This window comes from Anas platyrhynchos, chromosome 1 (genome assembly GCF_047663525.1).
Source record: "Anas platyrhynchos isolate ZD024472 breed Pekin duck chromosome 1, IASCAAS_PekinDuck_T2T, whole genome shotgun sequence".
Taxonomy (NCBI): Eukaryota; Metazoa; Chordata; class Aves; order Anseriformes; family Anatidae; genus Anas; species Anas platyrhynchos.
Window position 1 is genome coordinate 206,351,048 of NC_092587.1, and position 27,517 is coordinate 206,378,564.

General features: G+C 64.8%; 1 protein-coding gene across 2 annotated transcripts in view; it reads right to left on the reverse strand.

The window, feature by feature from the left end:
• Window positions 1-24,907, reverse strand: part of PDE2A (phosphodiesterase 2A) — a 50,159-nt gene extending 25,252 nt beyond the window's left edge. Inside the window, exons 1-2 of one of the 2 annotated variants that reach the window (XM_072032956.1) lie at window positions 24,750-24,907; window positions 6,018-6,078 (exon numbers count right to left, since the gene is read on the reverse strand). In XM_072032956.1, the coding sequence (XP_071889057.1) occupies window positions 6,018-6,078; window positions 24,750-24,817 (129 nt within the window). In that variant the 5' untranslated portion in view covers window positions 24,818-24,907. Of the gene's footprint in view, window positions 1-5,199; window positions 5,348-6,017; window positions 6,079-24,749 lie in introns of those variants that run through there. The other variant, XM_072032957.1, reaches the window with a different exon arrangement.
• Between the last annotated feature and the right edge of the window lie 2,610 nt (window positions 24,908-27,517).

The window sequence follows — 27,517 nt, forward strand, 5'->3', positions numbered from 1 at the left end:
GAGCAGTGCGCACGGGGCGGTTTGCGCAAACGGTGCGCACGGGGCCCTTTACACCCCAGTTTCCTTTTTTTTTGTGACGGATCCAGCTGGAATCGGTCTCTTTGGGGAGCACACGGGGGTGGTGGGGCACAGCGGGGTGCTCCCCAACCATCCCCGTGCCACCCCGCGTCGTGGCCAGCCCGGCCGCGGCCGCATCCCTCCACCCACGAGGGGCCAGCGACGGCCCCGCTGATAAAAAGGGGCTGGAGTCAAGGCCGCTTCCTGTTGATGTACCATTGTCAGGCAGGACAAACGGGCCCGGGGAGCGCGGCCATCGGTCGTCCTCCTCAAGGATTTCCCGTCACCCAGAACATCGCGGCCTTCTTGGAACAACAGCCCCGCAGGGCTGGCCAAAATCCTTGTGGCTAATTAGCTGCTGATAAGAGCGGGGCTGGAAAGGGGCTCGGGATTTCTCCTCCCGCAGCAGCAGCAGCCCGGCCAGGGAAGGGAAGGGAAGGGAAGGAAGTTGTTATTCGGGTGGTAAACAAATTGTGAGGAGCAGATAAATGGCTTGTCAGAGCCCCGCGCCGCGAGAGCCGCGGTGCCGCGCGCCGGCAAAGCCCCGAATGGCCCCAAACCCGATGCGTTTCCTAAGGAAAGCGCTCGGCCGCGTTTCCCCTGCATAAATTGGGAGCCTGGGGGGCACCGATGAACCCCGCACAGCCCCACGGCTCCTGCCCCCGTACCCGCTCCTGGGGGCAGCCGGGGGTTGCTCCTGGTGTAAATGGGGTGAGCGCGAGCACCGTGGATGGAAGCGAGAGGGTGGCCCCGTGGAAGGAGGTGCCGTGACACCCCGGTGTCCCCAGGAAGGGATTTGACCCCTGCCCTTGTGTTCCCAGCACGGCGAGGAGCTGCCGGCCCCACAAGGCTGCTGCAGCCATAAATAACGTGCCGGAGGATGGGGGAAAGGGGAGCGGGGCCGGCTGTGGGGCGAGACGGTGGAGCTGCGCGCCTGGTGGGTTGGGGACACGTCCAGCCCTGGTGCTGCTGGCCCTACAACTGCCCCCTCCGGCTCTCAGCACCCGGGGGATGCTGTGGCTCCCACCTCGCAGCCTCCAGGGCAGAGGGAGAGCAAAACCAGTCCCTAAAACCCTCCTGCACCTCACCCCACGGGTGTCACCAGCCCCACGCGCCCTCCCCGCGGCACCCCGCAGCGAGCACAAGCTCCATCCCTGAGCACGGAGCCCTCTCCACCTCCCCACCCCGTTAATTAGCAGCAGCCCTGGCACCCAAAATCCTTGTCCCCGGGGAGACGCAGACACCCGTGCGCCCCCGCGTTGGTGCCAGCCCTTTGTAGGGTGGCAGAGCCGGGCACGGTGCCGGCGCCGCATCCTCGGGACGCGGCGTTCCTGGAAGGCTCCCCCTTGGCACCCGGTCCCTTTCCTGTCCCCACCAGCAGCCTGCGCCTCCCGGGCTGCCACCGAGCGCCTCTCCAAGACACCCTGCTGGTGGCTGGGCTCGCCGAGGGGTCACCATGGCGAGGAGCTGGTGGCCCCCCCGTGTTCCCAACCGGGAACGGGGCTTTTGGCTATGAGGGTGCCCAGCAGGGAGGGCGTTGGGACAGACCCCAAAAGGAAACCTTGGGGGTGCGCACGGAGCCCATGGGGTGATGCAGCCCACGGGCATGGATTGGGACCCAAAAGGGGGTTTGGGCAGCGGTGCAGGAAAAGAGGGGGGGGGGGGAAATGTTCGCACGTCCCCAGCCGGCACTAATGGGATCTGCGCGGTGATTAGGGAGCTCATTTACCAGCCTCTGATTGAACTGGGGAAATTTAATTGCTGGCCATCTGCAGCCAGGGAGGAATTCGATTTGGGGCAGCTCTCCAAGCAGTACCTGCATGGGCTTTGGGGGGGCGGGGGGGCCAGGGCTGTGCCAGCGCTGCCCGGCTCGGTGGGGACCAGGCACCACCCTCGGGATGTTGCTCCGTGTGCATGGAAAAACTGCTCCTCCCTCCCAAAAAATCTTTTATTTTCCATATATTTAGGGGTTTGGGTTGCGGGGTCCAACCCTGGAGGTGTCTGGCCCCATGAACCGCAGGAGTTGCATTATTCGGGGGGGGGGGGAGCTGAGGCGAAGCCCAAAGTCACCCCTTAAATCCAGGCCAGGGCCGGGAGCGGAGCGCGCAGCCAAAAACCCGCAGATCTGCCCCAGAAAAGCAGCCGAGCCCTGCCTGGCTCCCTCCCTGCGCCCAGCTGGAGGAGGAGGAGGAGGATGGAGTGAGGAAGGATTGGGGGGGACACGAAGGGAAGGCGAGGGAGAGAAATCCCGGGAGGGGTCCCGGCCACCCTACGGCGAGCTGGGGCTCAACGGGTCAGCGCCTGCCTGGGTGGCATCGCAGCCCCCACCCCAAATCTGCCCCCATGCCCCAAATCTTCCCCCTTGCCCCAAATCTGCCCCCCTCCATCCACACGGGCTGGGACACGGAGCTCCCTGGCAGGGCTCTTTTTGGGGTGAAAACGCCCACCTTGGGCACCCTCACGAACCCAATGCAGCTCCCCTTTTACTTCTGGGGCTCACCCGCTCCTACAGGGGACAGGGGGTGTCAGGAGGCAGCCCCGTGACCCCCAAAAACCCCACACATCCTCCTGGGGACTGGCCACCAGCACTGTGGGGAAGCCGGGTTGGGGATGCCACCAGCTCAGAGCCACCCCTGAGAGGAGGCTGCTGCCCCCCCCCAGCTCCAGAACACATTTTGGGGATGCTCAGGTGAAACCTGGATCCAGCCCTGTGAGCCCCCCCAAGGGCTCCTGAGCCCCCCAGGGTCGTCACCACTGCGGGCAGGGCCCCGTGCCGTCGCCTCCGTGCCAAATATCTCAGCTCAGCTCGAAAGGGACAAGGTTTGGGGGCAGGGAGCAGTCGCTGTGCCCGTGAGGATGATGCTGGTGCCGGCTCCAGCATGAGAAATTCCTCCCCTCCTGCAAACACCAAAAATCAAAGCCACTGCCCCAAATCCTCCTCTCGTCCCGGTGCGCCTGGGGCAGCTCCAACCAGGCTCTGGGCTCCCCCCAACCAGCCCCTGAACCCAAAACCCACCCGGAGGTGCCCAAAAACCCTGACTGTGGGCACAGGAGGACGGGGAGCCCAGGGGATGTCCCCAGGAGAACCGAGACCCACGGGGTTGGCGCAGGAGCTGACGAGAGGGTGGCAGTGACATCCCCGGGGACTTCACGCACCTCACCCCACGGACACGGGGGATTTTGGGGAGCCACGACCCCAAACGAGCAGCACCGGGGACGGGCACCGAGGTGGCACGGGCTGATCCTGCACACGCAGAACGAGCTTTTAAATGTGGGACCCCCTGGATAAAGGACAACCAGGGGGTGCCCAGCCCGGCTCCGGTTTGGGGGTCCCGCTGTGCCCCCCCAAAACGGCAGGGTGGGGGCCGTGAGCAGGGCAGGGGAGGGGAGGAAGCCGTCCCCCGTCGCACGTCATGGAAAGAAGCGCCCCTGCATTGTGCGGCGCGGCCGCCGCGGCCCTTTCCTCCCCTTTATTACCCTGCTGATGTGTTTGTGTCAGCGGGAGGAAACGGCGGCCGCGCCGAGACAAACGGCCGCGCGCACACACGCATGGCCCCCCGCCCCGCAAACCCAGCCTGTGCCCCCCCAGAACCCATCCCGATGGGGAAACTGAGGCAGGAGAGGCGTGCGCCCTGAGGATTGGTGTCTCCAAAGTGGGATGGGGTGGCCGGGGGGCGCGGGGACGTGGCTGCCCCATGCCCTGGAGCTGCGCCGTGGCCCCCCCAGCCCCAGCGCGGGTGCAGCAGCGGTGGGTCAGTGCAGCCCCCCCCCCTCGGTTGGCTTCCTGCTCGGCCAGGCTGCGAACACGTATCAATTAGGCTCTGATTCATGGGCCAGTCAGCGGGTAATTGCATTGGGGCCGCTGCCTGGGAGAGAGGAGGCAGGGAGAGGAGGCAGCGGTGGAGACGCAGAGAGCGGCCTCACCCCACTGCGGGGTGCTCGGGGTGGGGTGGGGGGGACATACAAAGATAAAAAAAAACCCCAAGGGTGACGCAGCCCCACAGCTCCAAGCTTGGGGCTGCTGGTCCCAAAGCAGCCAGCGCCACCGGCCTGGCACCGCTGGTGACCGTGGTGATCCTAAGAGGGACGCGGTGTCCCCGTGTAGGGCAGCAGAGCGGTGTCCCCCCCCTCGCCACGCACCTCTCCGTGGCCCCGCTCCGGTCCCTTCACCTCGTGCTGCTGCAGCATCGCCCACCAGGGAGGCAGCTCTGCCCGTCCCGTGTCCCCAAAAAAACGAGACGGATGCGCCACAGGCAGCACAGGTTGGGTGCTGGGGGTCTGGGACCACCGGAGACCCCACACCACATCCTTTCACCCCAAACATGGAGAGGAATCGCTCGTCCTGTCCCTGCTGGGTGACAGCTCTGATGTCCCCAGGCTCAAAACCCCTCAAAACCGTGCCGACCCCGGTCCCTCTCCGCTGGCCGGTGCTGCTGGCCTTTCCCTCCCGGTTCCTTTCTCTCCGTCAGCAGCTTTTGGTGGCTTCCCGCAGCGCGTTTTGTTTCCTGCCCCTCTTTTCGCAGGGCAAAGCCCTCTGTTCCCGTCCTCGTTCCGGCAGCAGCCAAGGGGACACCGAGCCCACGGCCCCGGTGCCCGCACCCAAACCAAGGTGCCGGGCTTTGGGGTCAGGAAACCCGGCCCTGGACGCTTGGGAATGGGGCAGAGGGCTCAGGGTTGGAGCAAAACCCCCCGAGCTGCCCTAAATCTGGGTGCGTGTTCCCATCCTCCTCACCCAGGCCGCATCCTGCCCCCAAAACCTGCGTGCGAGGGAGGATTTGGGGCACGGCGCTGCTGGGGGGGCCCGATGGTGCCCCCCTGCTCCATCCTGGCACAGCCACCCCGGTGTCAGCCCCACGGTGGGCACGCTGCCTGCCCCCAGCCGGGCACCGAGCAGCCTGGGGGAGCGCAGAGCCGGGGACCCCAACCCCCCCCCCAGCCTCTCCAAGACGCACCAGACCCCAAAGCGGCACCGCAAACGCACGGGATGCCCCCCACCCCCCACCCCCTGCCCCCCAAACCCATCCCGGAGCCCGGCGACCCCCGGGACCCCCCCAAATTCTTCCCCACCCTTCTCCCCCAACCCCGGAGCCCCCATTTCGGGCTGGGGGGTGGCCGGGCAGAGCCCCCAGACCCCGGCCTTACAGAATCCTGGAGGGTGCCCATGGCGCGGCCCCGGTGGCGGCGGCTCCCGGCGCGGCTGCGGGAGGGCGCTGCGGGCCCGCCGGGACCGGGACCGGGGCCGGGGTAGGGGCAGGGGCTGGGGCTGGGGCCGCCCCCCCCCGGAGCCAGCCCATTTCCTCCGGCCCGGCAGGATCCGCACCTCCCCGCAGGAAGGGCAGAGTGGGGGGGTGCGCGCAGCCCCGGCGCGTCCCCGAGCCCCTTTGGGGGGGGCACCGCTGCCCCTGTGCCTGCCCGGGGGCGCGCTCCCCACCCTGTGCGCCCGGGAGGGGGTCGGGGATGGGGGGGTCCTTGCTGCTCCCCGCCCGGTCCCGAGCTCCGTGCCTCAGTTTCCCCACCGGGCACGACCCCCTGTGTCCCCCCCCCGGAGCGGTTCAGGACTCCAGAAGCTGCTGGGGGCGCTGGGGGTTTGGGGATGGGGGGGGAAGCCCCCGGCCCGGCCCCGGCACGGGGGGGTCCCGGCCCCGCATGGTCCCGCCCCGGCTTTTCCAGCAGGACCCGCGGCTCCACCGCCCCCCCAATTAATCCTCATCCCCCCCCCCAAAAATCCCTGCCCGCTTTTAACACCGAACACCCCCGGTAACGGGTCGGGGGGGCACGGGAAGGGAGGTCCCGGGTGGGAGGGGGGACACGGAGGGGGGGGCGCACGGGGCGGGGGGTCCCGAATGGGAAGGGTGGGGAGGCTGGGATGGGGGGCGCGGTTGGGAGGGGAGTTTTGGGGACCCAAGGGGACACCGGGGGGGGGGGGGTAAAAGAAGGGGGGGGGCTGTCCCCGTCCCTACCTGTAGCGCCTCGGAGCCGGGCACGGCGTCCTCCACCTTCAGGAAAACCTGCTGGCCCCGTCTGAAAAATTGAAGGAGGGCGGTGAGGAGATGCTGCAGCACCAGCACCATGCCTCTTCCTCCTCCTCCTCCTCCTCCTCCTCTTCCTCCTCTTCCTCCTCCCGGTCCGGTTTGGAGCAGCACGGCTCGGCACGGGCACGGCTCGGCACGGCACGGCCCCGCCGCTGCGCTCCCCGCCCCCCCGGGCAAGGGGGGTGCGCGCCCTGCGCTCCCCGCCCCGCTCCGCCCTGCGCCCTGCTCCGCTCCGCTCCGCACCTGCTGCGGGAAACGCGGGGACGGCGGGGGGGGGAAGGGGGGGGAAGGGGCATTGCCCCCACCCAAGGTGGGGGACCCCAAAATTGGGGGTGGGCTGCAAGCGGTGATCCCGAGGTGGGGTGCGCAACGGTGGGTTTGGGCACTTGGAGAGGGGTTGGGGGGGGCGCGCTGCTACCCCCCTGTTTGTCGCCCCCCCCTTGGGCTGGGGGAGACCCCAGTCCCTGGGGGATTTTGGGGATTGCCACCTTTAAAAGCCCTATATTGGATGAGCCACCCCCCCCAAAGACAGGGGGCACACAGCTCCTGGAAACGACCCCCCCATAGGGGTGCGGGGGTTGCTCGCCCCCAACCTCCCCCCCAAAAAAAGAGGTGTGTGCCCCCCCGTGCACTTGGTGGGAAGTTCCCCCACACCTGGGGGGGCATTGAAATCCCAGCCAGAAGCCCACTCCCGTTCTGGGCAGGGATGTGCCCCCCCCCCCCAAAAAAAAGTCCCCTGGAGCTGGGTGGCCGCACTGCTCGGTGCCAGACCCCAGAAAGCAGGGGGAAAGGGCAAAGAAAGAGGAGAAGCCCCCCCAAAAAAATCCCCCAGCCCCTGCCTGCGGCCCTCAAGGGGCACTGGGGGCTTCACCCCCCCTCCTCATCCTCCTCTGGCGAAGGGGCTGTGGGGTGGCACGGCCCTCCCCAGCTCCCCGACACAGACCCCAACCCAAATAGCGCTGGGGGGTTTCCCAAATCCCAAATTCCCCAATTCCAATCACAATTCCCAGATTCCCCTACGGAGGAATTCCCCTTCCCCTCTCTGTTTCCTGGATGTTTGGGCGCCCTGCACCCCACAAACTGCATCCTGCACCCCACATGATGCGTCCTGCACCCCACAAAATAAACCCCACACCCCACGAGCTGCGTCCTGTGCCGCACACCCCGCACCCTGCTCCCTTCATGCTGCACTCTCCAATCTGCCCCCCATTCCCTGCCCCCCCATTCCCACTTCCCCTTTTCCATCTCCCCATTCCCTGTCCCCAATTCCCAGCTCCCCATTCCCTGCTCCCATTCCCTGCTCCCATTCCCAGTTCCCCATTCCCAGCTCCCCATTCCCTGTCCCCAATTTCCAGCTCCCCATTCCCAGCTCCCATTCCCAGTTCCACATTCCCTGCTCCCATTCCCCGCTCCCCATTCCCTGTCCCCAATTTCCAGCTCCCATTCCCTGTCCCCCATTCCCTGCTCCCCATTCCCAGCTCCCCATTCCCAGCTCCCCATTCCCAGCTCCCATTCCCAGTTCCACATTCCCTGCTCCCATTCCCCGCTCCCCATTCCCTGTCCCAAATTTCCAGCTTCCCATTCCCAGCTCCCCATTCCCTGTCCCCAATTTCCATCTCCCCATTCCCAGCTCCCATTCCCAGTTCCCAATTCCCCATCCCAAATTCCCTGCTCCCATTCCCTGTCCCCCATTTCCAGCTCCCCATTCCCTGCCCCCATTCCCAGCTCCCCATTCCCAGCTCCCCATTCCCTGTCCCCAATTTCCAGCTCCCCATTCCCTGTCCCCAATTTCCAGCTCCCCATTCCCAGCTCCCCATTCCCTGTCCCCAATTCCCAGCTCCCCATTCCCAGCTCCCCATTCCCTGTCCCCAATTTCCATCTCCCCATTCCCAGCTCCCATTCCCAGTTCCCAATTCCCCATCCCAAATTCCCAGCTCCCCATTCCCTGTCCCCAATTCCCAGCTCCCACTCCCTGCCCCCCATTCCCAGCTCCCCATTCCCTGCTCCCATTTCCAGCTCCCCATTCCCTGCCCCCATTCCCAGCTCCCCATTCCCAGTTCCCCACTCCCTGTCCCCAATTTCCAGCTTCTCATTTCCAGTTCCCATTCCCAGCTCCCATTCCCAGCTCCCCATTCCCTGTCCCCAATTTCCAGTTCCCCATTCCCTGCTCCCATTCCCTGTCCCCCATTCCCTGCCCCCCATTCCCTGCCCCCCATTCCCACCTCCCCATTCCCAGCTCCCCACTCCCTGTCCCAGTTCCTTGCTCCCATTCCCAGCTCCTTGCACCCCGCAGCCCCCGGGTGGTGCCGGGGGGGGACCCGGCGGAGCCGCAGGGCCATCTAGTGGCCAGAGCCACCCGGGCGAGCCCGCAGGACGCACACACCGGCCCCAGGGCGCACAGGGGTCAAAGCGTCCGGGCAGGGACCCTCCTGGCCCGGGGGGGGGACACAGGTTCCCAGACCTCGGCGCTCATCTGGCAGCACCCTGGGAGCGAGGGGTGCCGCAGGGTGCTGGGTGCAGGGAGGTGGGTGCCTCACCTGGGGGTGGCACGCGGGGATAAAACCCTACACGGTGATGGCACAGGGTGCTGGCACCTCACCTGGGGGTGGCACAGGGTGCTGGCACCTCACCTGGGGGTGGCACAGGGTGATGGGCACCTCGCCTGGGGGTGGCACGCGGGGATAAAACCCTACACGGTGATGGCACAGGGTGGTGGCACCTCGCCTGGGGGTGGCACAGAGTGATGGGCACCTCACCTGGGGGTGGCACAGGGTGCTGGCACCTTGCCTGGGGGTGGCACATGGGGATAAAACCCTACACGGTGATGGCACACGGTGATGGCACACGGTGGTGGCACACGGTGGTGGCACCTCACCCCGAGCGATGTTATCCGTCTGGGCTCAGCTCCTCGCCCCCTCGGGGACCCCAGGAGCTTTTTTATTTTCCTCTCTCCAGGGCCTTGGCCTCGCGTCAAAGCCCTGTGGGCAGCGGGCGGCCTCGCCCCCGCGCCCCACAGCCCGCCCCACGCCTCGTTGGCACCCTCAGATCTGCTCAAATCCCCGCTGTGGATTTTCGGGTTTTTGTTCTCCTCCCGCTGCCGGCGGATGAAAAGGAAAGAGGGCGAGAGGTCAGATGCTCGCGAGCTCCTCAGCTCTCCCAGCCTCCGGAGGAACCCTTCGGGGAGGTTTTATCCTCCCCTCCTGCCTCAGTTTCCCCACGCCAGCAGCCAGGAGCATCCCAGCCCCGGTGCCGGAGGCTGTGGGCTCGATCCCCGTGGCTCGCAGCCCGCAGCGAGGGTGTGTTTCTATGGCAATGGGGATAAGTGCCGCCGAGATGCCAGCTCCTGCTTGGAGACAGACGCTGCAAACAGCTCTGGAGACGCAGACGTGGCTGCTGACAGCTCTGGAACCTGGGGGCGAGCACCCCCTGCGCCGGGCAGGATGGGACCCCCCCAGCTCCACCTCGTTCCTAAGGGTTGATGCTGGAGGAAATGTCCCAACCCAAAGGGTTTTTGGAGGGGGTGCAGCACGCACCTGGATGGGACGTTTTGCACCTAGGGGTGTGCACCAGCCCTGTCGTGTCCCCGTTGTCACAGCTCTCTTTGCACGAGTGGGGCCGACCCAGCAGAAGCGTTTGGCTGTGGGTATTTGGGCTGGGAAGCGGCGAGAACCAGCACCAGGCTGTGCACATCCACGTGTAAAAGGGGTGGAAAAATACCCAAAAAACAACCCCAGGGCTGAAAACCCCGCTCACCCTGCCGGGCAAAAGGGTGGTGGGATGCTGAGCTGCTGGCTTAGCTCCGGGACCCCTGGGGTTGGGGGGAAAGGACAGAACCGGGGCCGGGGGCTGCTCCTGGTGAGTCACCCCAGGGCTGTGCTATAATTAGAGATCCCAGCAAGGCGAGGAGTGAGGAGATTCGTCAGCTGCTGGCCTTAATGAAGCAGGCAGCAGCAGGGCACCAGCACAGCCACGGCGCGGCACCCCGGCGGGGCTGGGGGAGGCGGCGGGGGGGGTGAGGGCTATTTCCAGCTCCAAGCACCAGGGACGCTGGGGCTGGATGCTCACCCCACTCCGTTCTGCCCCACAGCCAGCCCATGGGGCAGCCGATGTGCCCCACAACCTCCCCAGGCCCCCACGGGACCCTCGGCACCCCCAGGTCCCCACAGCGCAGCCCCGCGGTCCCCAACTCCGAGGACACCACGCTGAGGGGACCGAGCATCCTCTCAGCCCACGGGCTCTGCTCAGCCTGGACGCATCCTGCCCGCTCAGATTAAGGTCCCGTGCCCCATGCACGCAGCAAATATCCCATGGGGCCAGCAGCCGGGGGCCCAATTGTCCCCGGGAAGAGCCGGGTGCACGGCAGGGGCCGTGCCAAGCAAGGCACGCGGTCGCTCACGCAGGGCATGGGCCTGGCACAGCTGCCCTGGGGACAGAGGGACCACTGCTGGGGCCACACAAGGGCGCAGTGTGGGCTGGCCCCGGCCCCCCCGGCCACCCCATAGCGTGGGGAGCGGGGCTGTGGGACCGCAGGTGCGCATGGGCCGCTTGCAGGGAAGCAGCGCCTTAATGCCACGTGGGCTCGTTAAGGACCCGGTGCAATTAGCAGCAGCTCGCACAGCCTTGCAGAGGGAGATGGCAGATGGGGATGTGGCAGCACCGTGGCCCTGTCCCAGGGAGCTTTGGGGAGTAAATCCAGGCAGAGTGCTTCCCCCCCCCCCCCCCGGCTGTGGCCGGCGCATTTTGGTGTGTTTTTCCCTGCTCCCAGCCGATCAATCAGCCGGGCCCCCGCCGTCTTCAGGGACTCTGCGGGGCTGGAAACCCGCCAGGCATCGACAGGCAGCTCCAGCCAGAGGGTATTTAATTGCATGGGAGGGAGCAAAGTTCGCTGGGCTGGGAAATATTAACCCTTACGGGGCACCAAGGCGCTGCTCCTGCCCGGGGGGGACCCCTTGGGGCTTGGGACCCGTGGCCGGGTGCTTCCATCACACAGGCACCAAAGCTGAGTGAGTTTTGAGGGCTAAGAGGCAACACCAAGCCCAGGGAGCAGCCCTACAACACGTTTCACCCCACACCCAGCCCCTCTTGCAGGTTGCATTTAGGCAAAACCCCCCCAGGAGCTGCGCCCCCGGCTGCCACTGGGCGCACTGGGGGGCACTGGGTGCCACGGTGCCGCACGCGGGGCTGGGGCAGGGGGAGCGTGGCCAGCTGGTGGGGCTGCGAAGCGTGGTGGATCAACACAACCCCATTAACCCTGCAGAGGTGCCGAGCCTCAGCACGGCCTCATTAACCCGGGGGGGCCCCGCCGGGGGCACGCACGCGGCAGGCACCGCGGCACGGCGGGCACGGGGACAGCACGCACGTGGCCGGGGTGAGCCAAGGGGCGAGCGGTGCCCTCGGGGAGGCAGGAGGGGTGCAGCGAGGATCAGGACGCCCTCCTTGAGTCCCTCGGGTGTGTGGCAGGGGGTGGGGGAGACCCCAGCCCTGCTGCCCCTCCCCATGGGCGCATCCCCTGCTCGGGGTTTTGGCACGGTCACAAATCAGAGCCGCTCGCGGAGGAAGGAGGTTATGCTCCTCTTCCTCAGCCTGTGTTGATAAATGTGCCTGGCAGCCCGGCAGCAGCTGCCCCGGGGTGCTCTGCTCTGCTTTTTGGGGTCAGAAAGGACAAATTTGGCCCCGCTACGTGGCTGTGGGGTGCAGGAGGGCTGCCCGCGGGGAGCGCGTGAGCAGGCGCGAGGAAGACCCCCGGCAGGGCAGGGAGGAAGAGCAGGGCCGTGTCGTGTGTGCACAAGCGTGCGTGCCGAGCCGTGAGCTTGTGTGCCACCCGTGGGCTTGCACATCCGTGTGGGTGCACACCGGGGGGCGTGCGCGCTCGGGGGGGGCACGTGCGCACTGATGCGCGGGGGCGCGCATGCACGGAGGGGGAGGAATGTGTGCGTGTGGGAGGGTGAGGGGGCGAATATTTGTGTGCAGTGAGTGTGTCTGGGTGTGCACCCTGCACAGCCTCCTCTTTGCGCCCCCCCCGTGCACCCCTGCACCCCTCTGCCTGCACCCGTGCCGCCCCGTGGGGGCTCAGCACCGCGCTGCCCCCCTCCAGCTGCCTCCATCATCACCAGCAGGGGATGGGGGCAGCTGAAATGGGACAGGACCCCGGGCTCCCCAATTTTCTGCCCCACTGGGCACAAACCCAGAGCCAGGAGGGGACGTCCCTGTGCCAGAGCCGGTGGCAGGAGCTGCCATGCCCCCAAAACTCCGGTGGCACGTCCAGGGGGGGCGCAGGCCCGGGTTTGTTGTCCCCGTTGCTGCTGTTTCTGCTGGCTCCGTGCTCTTAGCTGGAAAAGGAAGGGCCCGGCGATGAATAAGTGATGAAGCTCTGCCAGGATCTCTATGGAGACCGCTGGGAGCCGGCGGCGCGGGCAGCGGGGGGGACGCCGCAGCCCCCCCTGCCCCAAAGCGCCGTGTCCTGCGCGCAGGGACCAGGGCACGCGCCTGCTGCGGGCTCAAAGGGATGAGGGACAGGTGACAACCAGCGAGGGACAGCGCGTGCCCGGAGGGACAGCACGCATCTGGAGGAACGTGTGCCTGGGGGGGGACACGCTGGGGGACAGCAGGAATCCCGAGGGACAGGAGGAGCCCGCGGGGAAGGCGCATCTGGGGACAGCGGGTGCCGTAAGGCGCAGCACGGCTCGAGGGGCAGCTGGTGTCCGAAGGGACAGCTTGTGTTTTGGGGACAGCGTGTGCCTGAGAGAGCAGGGATCCGGAGAGACAGCGCGTGCCTCAAGGGACAGCACGTGGCTGGGGGACAGCAGGCGCTCGGGGGACGGCACGTGCCTGGGGACAGCGCGCGGCCGGGGGACAGCGTCCCCACCGCATCCCTCCAGGGCTCCCACGGTGACAGCAGGGCAGGTGACGTGCCCGTGGCATCCCAAATAAGACCGTGGCTCTGTGATGCCACCCCGTCCTCGCCCCAGCCCGCTCCCACGCAGGGACACGGCGTGTCCCCACGCTGTCACCCCGAGGGCGTGCCAAGCCTGGGGTCCCCGGAGGTCTCCAAACCAACCTCGGCCTCACCTCCACGGCCACATCCCCGCTTTTGGGACATCCCCACCTCTTGGGGACTGCAGGGTCGGGGGCGCACCGGCGGGCAGCCCCTCGGGCTTTGTTAAGAAAAACCTTTGTTAAGGTTTTGCCTTATCGGGAGACTTTTCCCCCGTTTTTTTATCGCCGTGAATTTCCCTTCTGCTCCATTACAGGCGAAAAAAAAAAAACCAAACGAAGCACCCGAGCCGGGCGGGCACTGCCCATCCAGAGGTACTTCCACAACTCGTTAGCGCCTTAATGACTGCGCCAGCAGCCACTGCAGGTGGCCGGGCAGCAATAAGGAAAGACCCCGTGTGCCAAGGACGTTCATTTGGTGCTGGATTAATTAAAAGAGTAATAAGCAACATCCGTGGGCAGCGGGATGAGTTGTGCCTCGCTCTGCGCCGTGCGGCTGCAAGAGGGGATTTGTGCCACCCGGTGCCACCCAGACCCTCGTGGGGCCGGGGGTGGCCCCCAAGGGGACAGAGGAGGTGAGCAAAGGGGCAGAAAAGGGGCGGTGGCAACTCTCGGGGTCCCCCCCCTCTCCATGGGTGACCCCCGGCTCTGTCTCCCACCCCGGTGTCCCCAGGGATCCCCCCTAAGGGCCACGCTCGGCTGGCGTCCCCTGTCCCCAAGCTGGGCGCCCGCTGCCACCCTCGCACCTGCCCGCTCCAATTCCCCTCGTTATCTCTCCTTCGTTAACGACGCCAATTTAACCTGGATTAAAACCGGATCGCTTCTCGCTCTCTCTCTCTTTTTAATTTTTTTTTATCCTCCAATTAATTCGTTCGTCGCTTCCATTTCCAAATTAATTCGTCAGGCTCTCCGGGCACGGAGCGGCGCACCGGGGCTCGGCGAGGGGCTCGTGCCCAACCAGCCCCAGGGGGAACGGCTTCAAGGGGGGGCACAAAGCGGGGTCCCCCCGGCCCCATCACGGCCACCACGGGGCAAACCCCCCCCGGGGGGGGGCAGCGACAGCCCTGGCCCAGGCGAGGGGAGGGGGCAGCCGGTGCCCCCCGGCACCCCCACGGGGTTACCGCAAAGGTACAGGGCGTTCGGGCTAAAAATATGCAGTGACTTTTCTCTATTTGCTCTAATGAGTCATTCTTTTTAAGTAATTTATTGCTCGTTACATAATCGCTTTCATTTTCGGCTCGAGAAAAATGGATTTTTCTTTTTCTTCCTTTTTTTTTTTTTATTTTTTTTTTTTATTTTTTTTATTTTATTTTATTTTATTTCGACGCAAAGGGCACTTAGCGAAGCCTGCAGCCGGCCGGTAATTAGCTGTTTTCCCAACCCTTCGGTAATTAGCTGCTCTCCCAGCCCTTCGCCAGATGATGCCGGGGCTCCTTTCCCCTCGGCTCGGTCCCGAGGTGGCCGCGACGCTGCCCACGGGGGGGACAGGGGACACGGATGTCCCCTGGGGATGGGCTGGATTCCCACTGCCACCTCCTCGGGCATCTTTTTTGGGGTCCCCAGGGTGATAAAGGAGCAAACCCGGTGCTATGACCCAGTAAAACCAGTGCCATGACCCAGTAAACCCAGTGCCACGACCCAGTAAACCCAGTGCTATGTCCCAGTAAAACCAGTGCTATGTCCCAGTAGAACCAGTACAGTGCCCCAGGAAACCCAGTGTCACGTCCCAGTATGCCCAGTGCGGTGTCTCATCCAGCCCAGTGCCGTGTCCCAACAAACCCGGTGCCATGCCACATCCAGCCCAGTGCTATGTCCCAGTAAAACCAGTGCCGTGTCCCAGTAAGACTGGGACTGCCTCCCAGCAAAGCCAGTGTTGTGTCCCAGCAAACCCAGTGCCATGACCCAGCAAAACCAGTGCCCTATCCCAGCAAACCCAGTACAGTGCCCCAACAAACCCAGTACAGCGCCCCAGCAAACCCAGTGCCACGTCCCAGCAAACCCAGTACAGTGCCCCAACAAACCTAGTGCCATGTCCCAACAAACCCAGTGCCATGTCCCAGCAAACCCAGTGCCTTATCCCAGCAAACCTAGTGCCATGTCCCAGCAAACCCAGTAGTGTCCCAGCACACCCAGTACAGTGCCCCAGCAAACCCAGTGCCACGTCCCAGCAAACACAGTACAGTGCCCCAACAAACCCAGTGCCCTATCCCAGCAAACCCAGTAGTGTCCCAGCACACCCAGTACAGTGCCCCAGCAAACCCAGTGCCACGTCCCAGCAAACCCAGCACAGTGTCCCAGCAAACCCAGCACCATGCCCCAACAAACCCAGTGCCATATCCCAGCAAACCCAGTGCCATGCCCCAGCAAACCCAGTACAGCACCCCAGCAAACCCAGTGCCATGTCCCAGCAAACCCAGTAGTGTCCCAGCAAACCCAGTACAGTGCCCCAGCAAACCCAGTGCCACGTCCCAACAAACCCAGTGCCATGTCCCAACAAACCCAGTAGAGTGCCCCAGCAAACCCAGTGACAAATCCCAGCAAACCCAGTGCCAAATCCCAGCAAATCCAGGGGGTGTCCGGGCACCAGCCCCCCGCCCCCAGCTGCTCCCCATGCCAGCCTCCCCCCCCCCAACCTGGTGGCACCGGGGGTGGCCCCGCTCCCCTCTGCTCCGCTCTGCGAGCTGCCGGCGAGGACTCACTCCGCCAAATGTTTTATTTGTGCAGAAACGCAATTATGCTAATTAAGGCACATCTGTAATTACAGCACTTAGCGGCCCACAAGCACACAAGCTTCCAGCGATCTGGAAGCCCGGAGGGCTGCACGTGTCCCCTGCAAGGCGAAGCCTCGTCCCCCTGCCACCGAGCTCAGCGGTGGCTCCGGTGACAGCGGTGACTTTGGCACTGGGTGGAGGGGCGCAGGAGCAAACTGGGGTCACTGGGGAGGGTGCTGGGGGTGGTGAGAGGGGGGGAGTGGTCCTAATGGGTGCGTCCCTGCACAGCGTGTCCCATATCCATGTCCTCTGTCCCATTTCCATGTCCCACGTGCCCTGTCCCATGTCCCCAAGCCCCCAGCAGCTGAATTCCCTCCTGCCGTGGATGCGAGAGGTCCCTGGCGCTCCGTGGCTCATCCTGCCCGGCCCCAAAGCAGCGGCAGAAAATTGCCTGTTTCCTGCAGGCAGCGAGCCCCAAACCGAAGGATTTCACGTGGAAATGCAGGGCACGGAGTGGGCGTTAGGGGCCGGGGGGACATCGGGTGCCCTGCGCCCTGAGCGCGAGCACGGCACCGAGACGGAGCGCGGAGCCACCGCACAGCTCCAGGGGGGGGTTCATTTGGAGCCGAGCTTGGCTGTGGCTAATTACAGCATGAATATTAATGGGCAGGTGCTGCAGGATGCTGCGGGGGCCCCGGCGGTGGCAGCTGGCAGGAGCGTGGGAGGGGAGGGGAAAGGTGGCACCCCCGGGCTTCCCGGTGCGCTCTGTTTGCTCAGCAAACGCCTCGAGTGCCGCCGCTCCGGCTGGGCGCGCCGAGCGGTGTTTGCACGGCGGGCACACGTTTCCTCGGTGCCATCCCAACAGCGTCGCACGCCCACGGAGCAGCTGCGGAGCGGGCACGCATCCGGCACTCCAAGGAGCCCCAGGAATGTGGCCCGGCCCCATCCCGAAAGCGCCAAGTTCCCAGCGCGGCGCGCCTCGGAGATGCCACGTCCTGGTTGATGGGGGAAGCCCCCAAATCCCATGGGATGTCCCCAAGGGGGGGTGCTGGAAATGTAGAGATCTCCCCGCCCGGAGCAGAGCAGGGGCACCGGCACCCCGAGGATCCAAGCAAAGCGCCAGGGCGCTGACACCGAGAGCCTCGGCAGCAGGCAGGAGGCGCGGCGGGGCGGGGAGGAAACGCTCGGTTACCCCCGGCTCTCCTGGGAGTTGTCCTTGAATAAAGGCAGCCTCGCAGACTTTGCCAACTCATCATTCAATTAGGAGGTTTAGTTGATAACCGGGGGAAAAAAAAAAATATATAAAAAAAAAAAAGAAAAAAAAGAAAAGAGGAGCTGGAGGTGGCGTTTCTCCTCTCCCTTCCCAGCGCCGCTCTGGCCCTGCACTTTTGCTTCCCCTGCAGCGGGTCCGAGCCCCCAGTTTTCCCAATCCAATCCCAATTCGATTCCCATTCCCCCAGTCTTTCCATCCCAATGCCAGCAGGATCCCGGTGCTTTTTGGGGAGGAGCAGGAGACCCATGTCCTGTCTGCCCCCTGCCCATCCCGTGTCCACCTCCCTTGATGCCCAAATCCTCCCGGCAGCCCCACGCAGCTGAAGCCTCCACGTGCTCCTACGATGCACACGGGGCTGATTAGCCCCCAAATTAGCCCCGAAATTAGCCCCATCCCAACGACAATGAAATAAAAGCACCAGACCCTGGAGAAGGAAACGCTCGGTGCAAACCCAAAATATTCCTGGTGGCCGGGGGCAGCCGGGTATGGGGACCATGGGGAAGGAGAAGGACATGGCTAAAAGTCTCCCGTGCCTCTGAGGCTTGTTAAAACGAAAGCTGCTTCATCTGACACCCGTTTGCTGAAAAGCAGAATCTCGCTGAGCCAAGCCCAGGGTTTTTAATTTGCAAAATCGCTGCTTTTCCTGGGAGGGGGCCGCAGGGGCCGGAGCCACAACCTCCATCTCCCCAGAGCCCTGCTGCAAGCGCCGCGCGCGACCCTCTTCGTGCCACCAGCGCCGAGCTCCTCCGGGCTTGCTGCCACCCCCACCGGGCATGCAGGGGGCACGAAGCCCCCCCGCCAAGCCCTACAGACCCGGAGGAGGAGGTGCTGGGTGCAAGCAGTGAGCGGTGCAGCCGCGATGCCCGGAGGCTGAGATCTTGTCCTTAATTCGTGGCGCGGCGGCTGCCGTCTGCGCGAGGCTGCGGTGTGACGAGCAGACATCTCCCTGCGTGGCTGTCTGCTGGGGGCAGGCTCCGGGGGGGTTCTGGGGGTGACGGGGGCAGCGGTGGGGTGCTGGGGGCACCCCATGGCTGGTCCTGTTTTGGGGACACCGGCCCTGCAGTGGATGTGAAGGTCAGGGGGCAGCTTGGCCGCGGCGAGGAGATGTTGTGAGCCCTCAGGGACGTGCCCAAAGCCCCCCCAGAGCCCCCGGCACCATCTCTTCGTGCACAAACCCCACTCGGCAGGATCCAACCCGAGGCAGGAGCACGTCTCCTGCCCCCTGCCCAGCACCAGCAGACCTCAGAGCGCAGGAGGGCTGGGAGGGAGCTGCCCCCTGCCCACGCTGCGTGGCCAGCCCCCGCCACCGCCGCTCCCCCACGGGCTGAGCTCCAGCTCCAGCACCCCGCTCCCCAACTCCCAGGCACGGCGACGCATGAGCAAGGCTGACTTTGCACTTCTTTGGGAGCTGCAGGCTCCCCAGCCCACGGACCTGCTGTCACAGCACCGTGCCAGCTCGCCGGGGAAGGGTCCCCAGCAGCGCCGTGCGCCCCGCGGAGCTGCCAGGACCCCACCTCCACGCGGCCCCTCTGCGCTCACCCCAGCTTCCCGCACCACCCACGGGGGCAGAGACCCCTTTCTCCTCCCCACAACCCCGCTTTGGAGGGGCTGGCTCAGCCCCCGAGCTGTGGGGCAGGCGGGGAGCCCCCCGTTTGGCTCGGCCCCTGCGCCCTCAGCAGCAGCAGGAGGGAGCGCGTGGGGTGGCCGCGGCCGTCTCTGCAGCACAGCCACGATTCGGGCAGAGAAAACCAGCACCCAAAGGGGCCTCGTGTTTATTTTGGGGGATGCTCGACCTGCAGCAGCCAGCTGGTAAAAAAAAAAATAAAAAAATATATAAAAAAATAGGATTCAAACGTTGCAGTGCTCGGCTCCAGGAGCCCGAGCTTCTGACAAAGCAGAGCGCTGGAGGTAAGCAGGGGAAATAAAAGAGCAAGAATCGAATTAGGAAAGGTCACGCTGCTCCTCCACGGCGAGCCCTCCCCACCCAAACGGGCACCTCCAGCCCCGGGAGCCAGGCTCTGCCCTCGTTGCCTTCCCTCCCCTCTCCAGACACCGTGGGCTCGCCCTCCTCACCGGGCTCAAACAGCCCCCAAAAGTTTCGGGTGCTTCCTCCACCAGTGTTTTCCTGGCTCTGCGTCAATCCCGAGCAGCTCAGTGCCCCGATGTCCCTCCCGATCAGAAGCCCGAGGTGCCCCCAAAGGATGCCTCAAGCCCTGGGGTGCCCGAGCTCCGCGGGAACCTCCATCACCAAGCCGGACCCAGCCCAGCAGAGCGCACCCAGCTCGTGGGCAGAGATTTCGTGCCCCGGGGCAGCTGATAACAAAACCACCAGGGCACTCAGCCAGATTAAAGATTTTGCCGGTGCCAACACCTCTGCCCATCGCCTTGCTCGGCGGAGATTTCGTGTTCAGAGGCTGCCCAAATTCTGCCTCCTTGCTGTGCGTGGGAAGGACGCTGCCACCGGCGCTCACCCTGCTCCAAACGGGACCGCGGCGGGCTGAGCGAGCGCAGAGCCCCAGCACGTGGCTGTGCAGAGAGGAGAGCTCAGACCCCGGCCTATTTTATTAATTCTGGGGGAAAAAAAGGAATTTGTGGCATCCCCGCGTGCTCCCCACCCGCAGCACCCACCCCGTGGGCCCTCCTGCTTGGGGCTCCTGCCTTGGGCCAGCAAAACCCAGCTCCTGGAGGTGTCTCCAAACACCCTCTGGCTCCACCAGGGTGACATCCACAGCAGGCTGATAAATCCCAGTGCTCGCCAGGGCTCCGTGCGCTCGGATCCAGCCTCAGGCTCACCCAGTTGGGCAGCATCCAGTCCGGGAAGGGCTCAGGTCCCGGGGAGCAGCCCCCCGAGAGGCTGTGGGACACGGCACCGTGTCCCCGTCTGTGCAACAGGGTGGGCTGTGGGGAGCCCTGCCTGCGAGGAGGGGTCTGCACGGAGGTTTTCCATGGGGAGAAACGGGCACAGGTTGTGTCCTGCTGGTCCTGGCTCTGCGGGAGGCGGAGGAGCAGCAGCATCACCAGTTTGCACCAGTTTGGGGTGCAGCAACCCCAAACTTCAGCTCCCTGCCCCATCCCCGAATTGTGCTGGCCCTAACCCCTGGACAGCGAGGTGCTTGGGGAGCTGCTCATGCAGACGGGGAGGTTTTTGGGGCCAGGTTGGCACCACCTCGCAGCAGCTTCCCTCCTGCTGCACGGCCACGGGCGCGCAGGGGTCAGGGCGAGAGGGAGCGCGGGCGACTTTGCCCTGCGCCAGCTCAAGGGAAAAAGGAGGGGAAAAAAGCCCTGAAACAGGCTTAGCCTTTGAAATGCTCCTTATAAATAGCTCCTCACTGTCTTCTGAGTCACCCAGCTGAAACGTGCGAGCTAATAACTAGCTGGGAAGGGGCTGGCTGGCTCGGGGAAGCGAGCAGAAGCCAGGGGAGGCTTTCTGGCTCAGGCTTGGCTTCCAGGCTGCTGCCGAAGCTGCTGTTTGTGGTTTTTTTTTTTTTTCCTTCTCAGGTGGCTTTGCCCTCCCCTGCTTCTGGCAAAAAAAAGGGGGTTTGGTGGCCCTGAGGTGCTCAGCAAAGCCACCCTCAGCCCCCTGAAGCACCGGTGCCAGGCTGATGGGTCCTGGTCCCAAACCAAAGAGCCGAACCGCAGGTGGTAACGGCTCCTGCAGGAGATGAATCCGTCCAAAACCACCTCCTTTTTCTACTCCATTTGTTCAAGAAAACACAAATTGCCACGCGCTCGGAGGGTCTGAGCCCACCCAAAGCCCTGCCTGCACAGGGAAGCTTTGCAGCCTTCCCACCCCGCGGTTCTCCCGAACTGGCCTTGGAGGCAGAGCCCATGGGGGCTTCAGGAGCTGGGTATCAGGGAGAACCCCCACCCAGGAGCCCCCAGGAGCACTCAGGATCTGCAGCAAGCTGCTGGGCCGCTCCTTGAGGGCACGCACACAGGGGACAGGGCTCTGGGGACACCTCCCCACAGGTGCCAGGGGTGCCACCGCGCCGCGCACCGCTCACCAAAGCCCTCCCGCTGCTGCAGCCGCGCAGACAAAGCATCCCCGGGCTCACCCAGCTCCTCGTAGCCCCCCCGGGGACCAGCCCGAGCATTAAGTAGGGCAGCTCAGCCCTGGCAGGGGAAGGCTGGACGAGCAGAAAAGTCCCAGGCAGCCCCGTGCCGCCCGGTTTTACGCCGCTGGCTGCGGCCCAGCGCGGCTCTCGGCGAGCCACGTGGGAGCAGGGATGGAGACAAAAGCGAAATCGAGTACCAGGCTGGGGAGGAGAGCGCAGAGAGCTGGGTGAAGGCATCAGGGGGGGGTTCCAGAAAGGGTCTCTGCGTGCGGTGCTTCCCCAGGGGGATGCAGCATCCCCCAGCAAGGAGCTGCAAGAGCTGGATCCCTGCCCCGGGTCGATGCTGGTCCCTTGCCCCTGGGGCTGAAAGCGCAGCTCATCAGCCAGCTGTTATCTCCTCCAGGCCCACATCTCGCAGGGGGGGGGCGCACGGGGCTGATGCCAGCCCACGAGGCAGAGCAGGGGCTGCTCTGATGGCCCCCCGTCTGCGCCAGCAGCCGGCGAGCACCGGAGGTGAATTCCCAGCACTTGGGCACCGCTGGCGGCTCCGAGGATGCTCGGGGGGGGAGGAGGATGGAGGTTGGATGCTTGATGGATGCAGGATGGAGCCTGAGGGTTTGGTGATGTGTTTTTGGGGCTTCCTTCTCCCTCCTGGATCCACGTGGGTCCAGCATAACCCAGATATTTGGCTGAAGCCTGCTGCTCCCCTGCCCTGTGGGGCCCCCCTGCTCCTAAATCCATCTTGTTCCCCTTGTGGGGCCGGATCCAGCCTCGCACAGAGCTTTAGACCCACGAGACGAGGGCTGGGAATCATCACAGGTTTGGGGCAGCCCCTGGTGCGCTCACCAGCCTGCCCTCGCGCTGTGAAGGCGCTTGGAGAACCCCCCAAAAAATGTGACATTTACCTGGAGTAAGAGGCACAAAGGCGCACAGAAAACACCTCTGTCCCCTCGCAGGTCCCCAAAACCTTTGCTCTGGTGACTCCCAAAGGTTTCCTGAGACCCACGACCTCCACAGCCTCTGCTGAGACCTTCCCTGCGTGTTTTCTCCCCCAGCACCACGTTTCCAGCCCGTGGAGCTCGGTTTTTTCTCCTCCAGCCCCAGCTGCTGCCAAATCCTGCCCTTGGGCACTCCAACACCACATCCAGCTGGACCTGCTCCCCGTCCCGGTGCGCACACGCGCCTCATGCGTCCCTGCTCGCCTCCTGCTCACGCTGCATGCAGCGGGGACACGAGGAGCAGGGCAGCGCTGACGAGGCCCCTTGGCGCGCTCCTCTCGGATTTAATCCCAGCTCCGCTTCCCAGCTCATCCCTCGGGGAGCAGGGCTATCCAAAATGCTTCCTGCACCCCCCCCTCACTGCGCCCTGCTTTAACATGCGAACGGGATCCTGGTGGAAGAGGGGAGAGGTTGGTTTGTAAAGGCACAGCAGATTTGGATCCTGCTCTCTGTGGCTGTGCTCGCTCCGGGCACCCTCGCATCCAGCACGCGCCGCTAACCGGGTCAGGAGCCGCCAGCCCGGGCGCACGCTTCCCGCCGGGGGGGAAAAAAAAAAAGGAGGAAATGGGTTAAAACATGACCTGGATAACACAAAATGGCACTTGACTGGCTGCCACCTGCAAAATAAATCAGAACGTATTGACAGGGCTGCGCCGCGCACGTGGGGACGGGAGAATCACAGAAGGGTAGGGTTGGAAGGGACCTCAGGAGATCATCGGGTCCGACCCCCCTGCCAAAACAGTTTCCCCAGAGCAGGCTGCTGGAGATCAGCACTTGGGGAGCTTTTCCAGCTCTCCACAGGGTGTGTGAATGCGATCAGACATCTTCCAGGCAGAAGGCGAGGCTACGCCCTGGGCGACAGGGGAATTTCTCGGTTCACCCCGGCTGCGCGAAGTTTCGGCAGCATCCACCTGCCTTAAAGGTCACCCAGCAGCAGCTGCGAGTCACCAGAGGCGCTCCAGCCGGGGGGAAGCATGGGGACAGCACGGCATTTCGAGACCTTTGTGTGCTTTGCTTGAAGGAAAGGACACGGGCACACGTCCTGAGGGCAGCGTGGAACAAAGCACTCGGCGCCAGAAAGCAGCTCCTGGGTGCCCTGGGGTAAGGTAAGGTGGGTCCGAGCCCCACCACGCGTGGGGTTGGAGGCAGAGGAGATGCTGTAGGGTGTTTCCTACCAAGAGAGAGGCAAATTTCTCTGAAGGTCACCCCCGTGGAGGTGTGAAACGTGCGCGGTGCAGGGAGGGAAAGGCTCCGTGCCGGAGCAGGAGCAGCCTTCCCCTGCGCCCCGGTGCCATGGTGTTAGGGGAGGTGTGAGCGCACCCAAATGGGAGCTCAGGGTGCTCCCAGCCCCATCCCCACGCAGCTCGGAGGCTGTGCTGCCAAGCCAGGCAGCTCGGCCGCTGTCTGAGCACGTGGAGCTGGCAGTGCCAGACAAAGGAATGCAAGCGCTGAGCCGCCTTCCTCCTCTCCCCCCTCTGCCCGCATCCCTTCCCGGCTGGCTCAGCTCACCCCTCGGGCAGGGTGGGATCCGAAGGGCTGCTCCCCTGGGGGGGAAGGATGGGGAGCACCCCAGATCTCCCCAAACTCAGAGGCAGGGCACCCCCATCCTGCAAACCTCCTGTGCACAGCCTGCTAACCGGAGCCTGGGGAGCGCAGCACGCGCGCACGCAGCGCCGGGGGGGTCTCCGCCACCCCCCCCAGCAGAGCCCCCGGGTGCTGGGAATTCAGGCACCGCATGCTTCCCGTTAGCCAGCTCAGCCCCGCTTCCCCACGTGGGTTTCTCCGGAGCATCACCCTTCCCCGCTTCCAGGGAGCACTGTCATCCCCGAGCAAGGTCACCCCACGCTCGTGCGCACGGCCCCCGCTGCCCGTGCCGGTGGAGCAGGAGCCCCGCTGAGCCCCGCAGCCCCCTCCCCAACCCCGCTGCACGCAGGCACCCGGCCCCCCGGACCTGTTGCGGGGGTGGGTGTGCGGGGGTGGCCGCCCTGCCCTGCGTGGAGCTGTGGGAACCACATTTTAGAGGCCTGACCCACGCCTCACCGAGGCACCCGGTGCCTGGCCGTGCCCCCCCAGCCCACTGCAGGGCCCGCAGCCTTCCACCCCCACAGGAAAATGTGGTGGGGGGCGAGCGTGGCTCCCGAAACACAGGGATGCTGAGCACGGCGGCCCTCTGGCACGCAGATTTCAGTCCCCACCAGCCCTGGGCGAACACCAGTGGGGCAACAGGGGGGGGGTCAGGGCCCTTTTGTGCCCCCTCCCCTCCAGCTGTCATGCAGGGAGAACTTTTTCCCTGCCTCCCCTCTCCCCACGCATCCGCCGCTCCCTCACCCTGCAGCCCCCCGGAGGACCCCTCCTGGAGCATCCCCCTCGTCCTGGAGCATCCCCCCCGTTCCAGAGCATCCCCCCCGTTCCAGAGCATCCCCCCTGTTCCAGAGCATCCCCCTCGTCCTGGAGCATCCCCCCCGTTCCAGAGCATCCCCCCCCGTTCCAGAGCATCCCCCCCGTTCCAGAGCATCCCCCCCATTCCAGAGCATCCCCCTCGTCCTGGAGCATCCCCCCGGTTCTGGAGCATCCCCCCCCGTCCCGGCTCGGTCCCCCCCATGCCCGGTGGTGACAGGAGGGGGACTCACAGGTCAGACGCGGCCGCCTGGTACGGCTGGCTCCGGCAGAGGATGGAGTGTCCGCAGCCCTGCCCCATGGCTCCGCATGCTTCGGCAGCCCTGCCAGGCGGGTGGCGGGGCGGGGGGGGGGGCTCGGCGGGGGCTGCGAGCAGCGAGGAGCCTCCTCTGCGCCCTGCTCGGCGCTGGCTGGGAGCGGAGCTGTCACCGAGCCCGATGCAGCGCGCCGAGGCGTGCGCGCGGGGGGGGGGGTGGGGGGAGGAAGGAGAAAAAAAAAAAAAAAAAAAAAGGGGGGGGAGAGAGAAAAGGGGGGGAGAAAAGGGAGGTGGGGGGGAGCTGATTGACGGCTCCGCTGCGGCTCCGCGGGGCTGGGCGGGGGCCGAGGAGCTCCGGCGGAGGCCCCGATGGGCTCCGCACCTGCCCCCTGCGCCCGGCCGCCGAACGCGGAGCCCGGCCGCGCCCGCTGCGCCGCGCCGCTCCCTGCGCCCGCAGCCTTTGTCTCGTAAGGGGCGCCCAGACCCTCCCCGTTCCCCAGCCTTGCCGCCATCCCCCGATGGCCCCGGGGGAATGGGGGGGTTCTGGGCAGCGCCAGAGCCATGGGCAGGGTGCTGGCTTGGGGTGGTGAGAGCAGGGAGAGGCTCTGGGCGGTGCTGGTCCTGAGGGTCTGGAGGTGTTGGGGAGTGTCAAGGGGTATCGGGGGGCTCACAGGGGGCTCCGGAAGCACCGGGGTGATGCTGGGATGTGCTGGTCCTGCCCAGCCTGGTTGGGCTGGGGGATGCTGAGTGCTGTGTTGGCACGGCTCCGTGGTGCTCAGCCAGGAGAGGATGGAGCCTGGAGCCCTCGGCCACCCCAGCTGGGTGGGTTCCCAGCCTGGACCTGCCCTGGACCCCAGCCCACTCCTTGTGCTGGGATGTAGCAGCAAAGCCAGAGCTTCCCAGGTGCCTGCAGCACTGCTCCGTGCCGTCACCTCCTGAATTAGCACAGCTCCCCTCTGGGATCCTCACTGAGCGCACAGCCCTTTGCATGTGTGCAGCACCAAGCACCACCAGAACCTCTCTTGGCTGGGCTGGAGGTGCCGCCGTGTTGTCCCTCGGGACGTCAAGCAGGGCTGTCCCCCAACAGGGGGACCACAGCCTCACCGGGGTCTCCTGCCCTGGGTCTTGCTGTGCCGGGGGGCTGTTGGGGTGTGTGGTGACCCAGGGTGTGGGGTGCCAGAGGTGGGAAGGGAACAGATTGTGCAGTCAGAGCCGGTGCTGTGCTCCGAGGAGGGACCCCAGGGACCCAGGGAAGGGCATCCTACACGGAATCGGGGTCAGAACGAGCTCTGCCTGCTGCAAAACCCCACAGCTCCTGGCTCCAGGGAGGGCACAAGGGAGCGAGCGCAGCCCAGACTTTAACATTTATTTAATCATTTCAGCTCCTTCCAATGCCAGCACCAGAACAGCCAGTTTTGTGCCACCCTGGTGAACCCAGGAGCATCCCTACAGGCATGGGCACGTCTTCACGTGAGGGATTTTTTCTCAAAAAAAGGACCTGCTCCTGTCACTCCTCGCCAGCCCTGTGGATCTCCGTGCCTCCAGGGTCTCTTTTCTGGGGGGGAGCGGGGAGGAGCGCGCTGTGAAATAAAAGCTTCAGCGAAAACGCTGACAGTTCCAGGCTCCAGCATGAACTGCTCAGCTGGGACTAGGAGCAGCGATAGATATTAAGAGATTAGCACTCAAATCACTTCAGTCCCCGTCAAATTCACGAGGATTAATATCCCCGTGGTCTGGAGCAGGAAGCAGCGCGCTGTAGAAATTAGATGAGATTCACTGCCTGCCTTGGCCGGAGGGGGAAACTGAGGTGCAGACCCATGAGGACTTGCCCAAATTTTATTCTAGGAGTTGAGAGCGGATCCCGTGCTGATGTGGCATTATAAAGGATCATCCCTTTGCTTTAACCTCACTTTTATCTCCTTCCACTCCAAGCCACAGGTTCAACAACCAGCCCCAGGCTTTCATTCTCTGCCCGAGCTCACTGAGGCTTTTGGAGCTCATCCCACGCTCCTTTTTGGGGGCTGTACTTTGAGCCCCAGGGTTTGGGAACCTTCACCACTCGCCCATCTTCTCCCCACACCATGGGGCCTGCTCAAGGTGGGACAAAGCCACGGTGGCGCAGGCAGCAGCGGGATGCACCCGGGGCTGTACCTGCCCTGCTGGATTCCCCAGCCGTGACTCAGAGCTGGGGCATCCTCTGGCTGCTGCCTGAGCCCTGGAAATTCTGGCACCGGGGTGTAAAAACTGCACTCCTGGCACCACGCTGCCACCCACACACGTGCTGTGGCTGCCCCAGATTTTTCGGGCAACAAATATCCCCTCGGCTGGAGCGCACGAGCTCCTGCCCCTCATGGTGCCACCAGCTCTCATGACCATCCTCCGACCTGCTGGTTTCATTTGTCACTCCCGCTCGGTTTTATTTTTTTTCCATCTTTTTGTTATTTGATTTCCTCCCACCAGCCTGGATCTTGGGGGAAAAAGGGCTCTGGTTTCGGCGCAGGCTGGTTCAGCAGGCTGTCACGGCACGCTTGCACTTAGCGCCGTTATTAATGCGGCCAGGCTGCAGCGCCTTTCCATTCGTCTCCATTTCTGGGCTCTGGCGGAGGTGTGGACGAGGCAGGAGGAATGGCACTGCCTGGCTCTTTGCTGTTATTTCTTGGGGACTTTTTAGAGAGCTCGGGATGCCCTGGAAGATGCGGCGTGCCGTGTCCAGCAGGGACGGAGCAGCGTGGGTGCAGCTCGCAA